The 8,092-nt window shown below is 52.9% G+C and overlaps 1 protein-coding gene across 1 annotated transcript; it reads left to right on the forward strand.

The window, feature by feature from the left end:
* Positions 1-6,368: 6,368 nt before the first annotated feature.
* On the forward strand, positions 6,369-7,847 carry LOC307057345 (grpE protein homolog 1, mitochondrial-like; the record flags this gene model as incomplete). Its single annotated transcript, XM_079710513.1, has 2 exons — positions 6,369-6,463; positions 7,229-7,847. 2 exons carry the CDS (start codon positions 6,369-6,371, stop codon positions 7,845-7,847), a joined length of 714 nt encoding a protein of 237 aa, XP_079566639.1.
* Between the last annotated feature and the right edge of the window lie 245 nt (positions 7,848-8,092).

The following is an 8,092-nucleotide window of genomic DNA, read 5'->3' on the forward strand; positions in this document are numbered from 1 at the left end:
TGGCCCCAGCAGTTGAGCTGAGAACTGAAGCCTGACCCAAAGGAAGCCATCCTGGCCCATGAGGTCTACCCTGCACTGGGGCCCAAGGTGACTCCAGCATCACCACCTTCTGTGTTCACACCTGCCTTTGTGTCGTTCTCTCCCTTCAAGTACAGACAGGACTTGCTTCTAACCAACAGAATATGGCCAACTCGATGGCATGTCATTCCTGTTAGGACGTTCCATTGCTAAGCCATGCCCAGACCCTGACCCCCGGAATTTGTGAGGTAATAAATACAGTAAGTCCCCTACATATGAACCTTCAAGTTGCCAACTTTGAAAGTTGCGAACGCGCATTCACACGTCCAATCATGTAAATTAGTTCACACGTCTGGCATACGTTGTCACGTGCACGCATCCTCTACAAGTGGTTGTGCTTTTGTGTACTTTACTGTACAGGACTGTACAGAGTACAGTAGTACAGTACCTTTATTTCAAGCCCAGGATGTCCGGAAGCAAATGTAAAAGCAGCAGTACGTAGTCGATTGCGTTAGTTGGGTCCCTAGGCTAACTTTGTTGGACTTAACGAACAAATTGGACATATGAACATGCTCTCAGAATGGAACTCGTTAGTACATAGGGGACTTACCGTACATGTCTTTAAGCCATTATGTTTGTACAGCAATAGATAATAATATACCCACCAATCCAAGCCGTCCAGTCCTACAGACAGGACCGGAGATGCACAAAGAAGCGGTCAGGGCCGGCAGCCACAGAGCAGATGCAGCGAACACAGGCACAGAGGGTCTGAGCCAGAGGGGAGCTGCCAGCAGGGAAGGGGGCAGCAGGTGGCCTCGAGGGGACTCAGACAGGCTGTCCACCAGATCGAGGCCTTCTGGCCATGGTTCCGGTTTCACACGGACTGGCTCCCCACGTGCACCCTCTCCCCCAACTTATTCCACGTCTCCCCGGAAATCTGTTCACCTCCCTGTAGCTGCTGTCTCGTCAGCCTTCCGAGCACTTACAGCAGAAACCTGGAAGCCACTGTAGATTCCCCCTCCGTCACATGTACCCATCACAAAGTCTTTCTGATTTTACCTCTCAAAAACATCTCAGCTCCAAACCCTTCTCTGTTTCTCCTTGGCCACAGCCCTAGTGCAAACCCTCATCTTCAAATAGCTCAACAAGTCAACTGCAAGAGGCTAATTGATCTCACTCTCTCCCCTCTTATACTCCTTCTAAAGTATTGTTAATGGAGACGAATAGCATCGTGTACCCAGCGTCTGCTATAACCTAAGCTCTCTCTATATGTTTGTACACGTACAGTCATTAAATCCTTCCAAAGACCCTGAAAGGGGTCATGACCCCCATTTCTGGAGATGAGAAAATGATGCTTGGAGAGATTTCGTCACTCATCAAAGGACACGGAGCTTTGTTGCCAAGCCAAGACCCGAAGCTGCTCTATTCAAAACCCACGGTCTTCGCACAAGCTGCCCCCTTAACATAAACATAATCCGTACAACGCAGCCTGACAGTGTCTGCGGTCCTGCCCTTAAGGACGAGGTCTCACAGGCAACAGGAGGTCAAGGAGGGATGTGACCAGAGTTTTCTTGGACATCCTCACGTTGCCACGGCCCCCAGGTGGTCCACTCTAAACCTGATCTGACAGGTCTCTCCCCGGAGGCACTTCAAACGCTGGACGGAGTCCCCGCTCCACAGTGTGACCCCCCGGGCCTGCACCGCCCGGCCTTCCCGTCTCCCTTCAGGAAGATGGAAGCTTCCGGAGTTCCCTGCACACAGCTGGCTGTTCCCCTGCTCCTCTCGGCTTTGCCCCCTTCTCCCTCTGTCTTGCCCAGTTGTCTCCTTTTCCATCCTTCAAAACTCACCTCCTCCTCCAGGAAGCCTTCCTTCCCTTTCCAGACTGGATCGCTCACCCCTCCGCCATTCAGCCTAACCCCGGATGCACACGGCTGGCACATCGCTGCCCTGGATGGCACAGCACGACCTGCTCCTGTCCCCCCAGCAACCTGGAAGCTCCCTGTGGTCAGGGCTGTGCCCTGTCCCATTCTCCTTCCCCGGCGCTTAGCCCAGAGCTTGGGACAAGGAGGATGTTGGTTGAAGTGATGCCTTGTGCCCATGAGATGACTGCCACAGCACCCACTGCCGCAGCACCAGGAGTGTGCAGGCTGATTAAAGGCAAGGCTGGTTTTATTGAACTGTGAAACCCTACCATCACCCACTTTAGCACCCACCTGGCCTGGGAGTTTCCACAAGTGCATAAATACTTGTTGCATAACTGACTCTCCCTAACCTATCCAGGAGCCTGCTGGGCTCTCCGTCCAGGGAGGAGAGGCCACCATGGTCCCTGAAGCCCTGTTCCCCACCCCCACGCACATTCACTGCTGGGCTGTACCACCTGGTGGACATTTAGAAGCCTCTGGATGCAAACAAGCATGTCTGGGAGCACCTGGGGCGAACCTGCTGGGGGAGGCACAGTGACGTCCGGTCCTCGCTGGCGTTGTTGGACCAGGAAGCACCGGGTGTTCTCAGTGGGAAAAGATGCAGTAACCCACTCAGCTGCCTAGAAAGAGCCCTTAATGATATAAGGGGCTTCTAAAAATTGCAACAGGATGAATGGCCACAGAACTGCATGGTAAATATTAAATATACCTTTTTATTGTTGCTAAAATCCTCAGCTAATGTCACAGTGAGTAAAATATATTGTATACATGTTTTTTTTTCTTTATTCCTGTCTTACCCCTATGTTCTTCATGACATTTTTTTCTTAAATTCCATATATATGTGTCAGCATACAGTATTTGTCTTTCTCTTTCTGACTTACTTCACTCTGTATGACAGACTCTAGGTCCATCCACCTCATTACAAATAGCTCAATTGTATACATGTTTTAAAGTCTATGTAATTTTCAATTTAAAAACTGCTCTAAGACTCTCTGATGAACACTTGAAACAACATAAATACAGACAACAGGTATATCAGTGTATATTTTTCTTAAAAGTCATTATTTACACTTCATTGTAATTTATTGAACATTCAATATAAATATGGCAAATTTTCTGAGGTTTAACCATAGCATATGATTGCTTCTGGGGCATAGCAAAAAACTCTAGCTTACACTTACCACTAATAAAAGGGTTAAAAGGCATGTTTTTAAATGACTCCTATTTTTGAAAAAATTCTTCCTCCCCAAGAATGACTGTTATTTTGCAATAAAAGAATTTGAAGGAAATGTCTACTAAAACCAAGGCTCCAGATGAGCAAAAAGTGTATACTGTATAGCACAAGGAATTATAGACACTATCTTATAATAACGTTCAATGGAGTATAATCTATAAAAGTACTGAATCACTATGCTGATTTATAATATTGTAAACCAACTGTACTTCAATTAAAACAAACAAGCAAAAAAACAAACAAAAAAAAAGCCAAGGCTCCAGTTCTACAAAAACCATCCAGAGGATCTGTATATATCAGCATATAGCCTCTCTAAAATTAAAACTTTAACTTATCTCCTTATGCCACTTCCCCATGGCCAGATGTTACAATGCAAGTTCAGAATTGATCAGATCAGTCTTATTATGCTCATTTTCTGACTTGATTGTTTTCTTTGGTGGAAGAAGAACGGCACTTGTTTTCCTGTTGAAAAGGTAGCGTGTAAAACAACAACAACAACAACTTAGTTCCTTTTCTTAAACAGAAGTTCTACCAAAATTTTTCTCTCCCTGATTTAGCTCAGAAACAAAGTTCGTAACGATCTTGCACAGTAACATTGAGCTTTAGTTGTTTGCTGCACTATGTGCTTATAAACCCAGGGCCTCTGAAATACACTGAAACATTCTCTGCACTGCCGCCTAGAGATGCGCATTTCGGTAACCAACACAGACGCATTTTCAGTAGCCAACACGCTCGGGGCACCCCGGACCCAGCGGCTCAGCCAGGATTAAATCATGGACCCACATGCGTGAAAGCTTAGGGAAGGGGCTCGAGCCTTCGACTGCAATCGAGGAACCGCAGGGCAAGGCAACCACCTCCCTCTGGATCAGGTAGCCACGAAGTCTAGTAATCAATGTAGAAAGCAATAAAGATGCCACACCCACAAATAGCTACTGTGAGCTCCAGGTTGACAGTCTGTTTCACATATTCCGTCTTGCACACCTTGTGTGTGCAGGTACTCTGCTAGTTTACTCTTAGGGTTAGACGTGTACATTACACACAGATTTCAGAAAGGACTTGAAAATTTCACTTTTTTTTTGGCCGCGTGACACAGCTTAGGGGATCTTATTTCCCCAACCAGGAATTGAACCCACGCCCTCGGCAGTGAAAGCGCGGAGTTGTAACCACTGGACTGCCAGGGAATTTCCAGAAATTTCACCTTTGACAATTAATTTCCGGTCACAGTTGAGTGACTGTTACCTATTTGATATATAAAGTTCCTTTATCCCACAAAATGGAAAAATTGCTAGAAAATGTTTACGAAAAGCAGCTGGGAAATGGATCCCGTGGCTCCCTGTCACAGATTTAATCAATTTCGTATAAAAGAACCTGCGGCGTTGGCGTCTCCTTCAAAAGACAAAGGCCTGATGGGGCTTCTGTGTCGAAGGCGCTGACCAGGTGCCCCAAGGAAGCAGGGGAGACCTGACCCTGCCCCAGAGAGAAAGAGGGGTCCAGTGATGTCAGGTGACAGGAAACTATGATGGAGATTCAGGAAAGAGAGACGCATCCCGAGCACGCACGGGACCACGGGAGCCTTCGGGGGGCCGTGAAGGACTCAGGTTGCCGCTCCCTTTGGGGGCAGTGTCCCCTGAAAGGGAGGAGCATCTTTATAGGGCGATGGTCCTGAAAGGACGGGTAGCACTTTATCAGAAATTAGAGAAGAAGGTTCCCGGCAGATGAATTGCATGAGAAAAGGCTGGACGCCCGGAGCGCAGGTGGGGGCGCTTTGCAAGGTACTGATCTTTACAATCGCCTCGTGAGGCCTCTGTTACCATCTCCACTTTACAGAGGCACCCAAGTCACAAAGTCAACATTCAAACGCAAGTGTGCCTGATTCCAAGGCCAGGCAACCTCCTCTCCCCCAGACACTGGAGGCTCGGGGAGCGTGAGAGCGCCGGACGCAAGGGCGGCTGCCGAGAGGACTTCAGAGGCCAGGATGCGGGGCCGCTGGACGCCCTGCTGGGGGGTCCCCGCGGAGAAGAGGTGTGCAGGAAGAGTCGGCGCTGGCGTTGGGTCCATCTGCGTTCCCACAGCCCGGACGCACCGTGGCAGGCAGTGAGGCGGATGCCTGTTTAAGGCACTTCACCGACTCTGGCAAGGCCGGCTAGATCACCTGTGGATCACTTCCGTAGACAACGGGCAGGGGTGCAACTGGCGGGGCGCGGGGTGCATACACCGGACCGGAGCACGGAGGGACCCGAGGGGGAGACCACCAGACCACCCAGGACCGGTTATCCCCAAAGAGTGTGAGATCAGGGGGGAAAATAGGAGGGAAGGGAAGAGGGGAATTAAAAGTAAACATTGGAAACGTCTGCACTGGGGCCTAATGGGGAGAGGGAGCGGAGCCAGCCGAGCGCACTGAGAAGAGGGCAGGAAAGACGGGAAGGCTAGCCCAGCGACACAGTGGCCTGGCGGGGCGGAGCAAGGCGGCAGCCGCCATCCAGCCCTGCCACGCCCCCCTTGCGTTTCTGTGGACGCAGGACACACGTCAGCCTTCAAATCTGGGTTTGGAGAAATCTCAATACATCCTCGCCAGACTTTCTAGGATAATCGCTCTTAGCTCTTACTTCACTTTGCCTCTTGCTACGGGGACTTAGAAGAGCCACCGCTTTATGAAGAAACTTTAATGAAGTGCTTCACCGAGGCCACCTGGCTCTACATTTGAGCCTTTTAACTCAGCTGAGCAAACACTTAGGATCCTGCACGGAGCCACGTGAGGCCAGAGAGTTGAAGGGCACGTGGCCTCCGGGCCCACCCAATAGGGGTGAAGGGCACGCGGAGACGCAACGAGCAACACGTGAGGAAGGTCACGGAGAGCCAGTGGCGCCGGCGGGGCCGGGACCAGCTTGCCGGTGGGAGGCTGGGAGCCCAGGGACTGGCCGGGGGCAGCCCACAGGGAGGCTGAGGGCAGCGGGACGGCAGGTCTGGGTGGCATCCTGCAGAAACAGCATCCAGGGTGCAGAGATGATCAGATAACTACCTTTAGAAAGGTATTTTATTGTCTGCATATTCTTCTTCAATAAACCTGATTTTTTTTTTTAATAAAAAGCGAGGTCGAGGGATTGGCTGAGGGGAAGTAGTTGGGAGGCGGAAGGAAGCACAGAGTCTGCGCGAGTGGCCTGGTGGTCAAGGCGAAGCGCCAGCCGCCTCTGCGCATGCCATCTGCGCGCGCAGGCTCGGCGGCAGTGATGGCGGCTCGGTGCGTGAGGCTGGCGCGGCACAGCCTCCCGGCTTTGGCGTTGTCTCTCAGGTAAGGGGCGCTGGCTGCCCGGGCTGAGGAAGGGCGCGGTGCGCGTGCCGCCCCCGTCCGCTCCGACCCAAGCCCTGCCCGACTCCGGGCCGGGCGCTGTGGGCGGCGGTTCCCCCACGCGGGGCGTGGACACCGCGGGGCTGCCCTGCGGCCTCGCTGCCCGTGCTGCCCGCGCGGCGGGCCCGGGGAGGGTGGGACGGCGCCCCGCGCGAGCCCGAGGCCGCGCCGAGCCGCCCGCGAGCCCAGGCCGGCGCGAGGCGGCCGCGTGTGCGGGTCCCCGGGGCGCGGGGCGGCGGCGCGCTGGCTCCTTCCTCTCGGTCCGAGTCCTCGTCCACCTCCGCGTGCCCTGGAGCCTGAGGTCAGAAGGGCAGCGGCGCCTGCCCCGCCGTGGGGACAGTGGCTTATTTAGACAAGAGCGGTGACTCCGCGGCGGGGGTCACGAGGCAGTGCCCTCACCTTGGCTTTTCTTCTTTCGTGTTTTTTTTTAAACCTTTGGGCTTTTTCAAAGTCTAGCCTCATAAGTTAGTTTAGCGAGTGCCTAGCACCTTCTGCGTTGGGGGAGCTTCCCAGAACCCGGTTATCTGGTAGAAGACAGATTGGGTAGAAGCTGCGCAGAGCAGCAGCTGGGCTTTCCCCGCAGGAGCTGCTTCAGTGATGGGGAGACCGGGCCGGGCAGCGTGGACTACGGTAGTGCGCGGGGATGCAGCTGCGATTCCAGCCCGATACGTGGTGTAGAACTGTGTGGGAACAAGCCCATCTGGAAAGCCCGAGTGCAAAGGCCTCTTTGCTCAAGTCCTCTCCTCGGCTGCTGTGCACAGCTACAAAACAGAAGAACAATGGCCAGAACTTGGAAGAGGACGTGGGCCAGAATGAACAGAAGACAGATCTGCGCTCTGCAGAGAAGACACTGATGGAAGAGACGGCCAAGCTGGAAGAGCAGCTCAAGGAGACCATGGAAAAGTATAAGCGAGCTTTAGCAGATACTGAGGACTTGCGGCCGAGGAGCCAAAAGTTAGTGGAGGAGGCGAAACTCTATGGCATTCAGGGCTTCTTCAAGGACTTGGTGGAGGTGGCGGACATTCTGGAGAAGGCAACACAGTGTGTCCCGAAGGAGGAGATTAGAGACGATAACCCGCACCTGAAGAACCTCTACGAGGGGCTCGTGATGACTGAGGTGCAGATCCAGAAGGTGTCCAGGAAGCACGGCTTACTCCGGCTGAACCCTGCGGGGGCCAAGTTCGACCCCTACGAGCACGAGGCCTTGTTCCACACGCCGGTTGAGGGTAAGGAGCCGGGCATGGTGGCGCTCGTTAACAAAGTGGGGTACAAGCTGCACGGGCGCACCTTGAGACCCGCCCTGGTTGGGGTGGTGAAGGAGGCTTAGCGGCCCTCACGGGCTCCGGGGCTTTGTTACGATCACTCGCTGACTCGGGCCGCTTCATCTTTTCTCAGCTGTGGTTGCGCGCGACCTTTTCCTAAACCTTGTCGCCAGGCTTTAGTGACCAGTGGCTGGACAGGAAGTAAGCCAGTTGCACAGCTGTGTTAATGAACATTCGGGAGTTACTAGTTCCACGTGCTCACAGGACAGGCCGGCGGGATGCTACCGGACCCTAGGGTATCAGGAAAAAC

Source organism: Hyperoodon ampullatus, assembly GCF_949752795.1.
Source record: "Hyperoodon ampullatus genome assembly, chromosome: 8".
Taxonomy (NCBI): Eukaryota; Metazoa; Chordata; class Mammalia; order Artiodactyla; family Ziphiidae; genus Hyperoodon; species Hyperoodon ampullatus.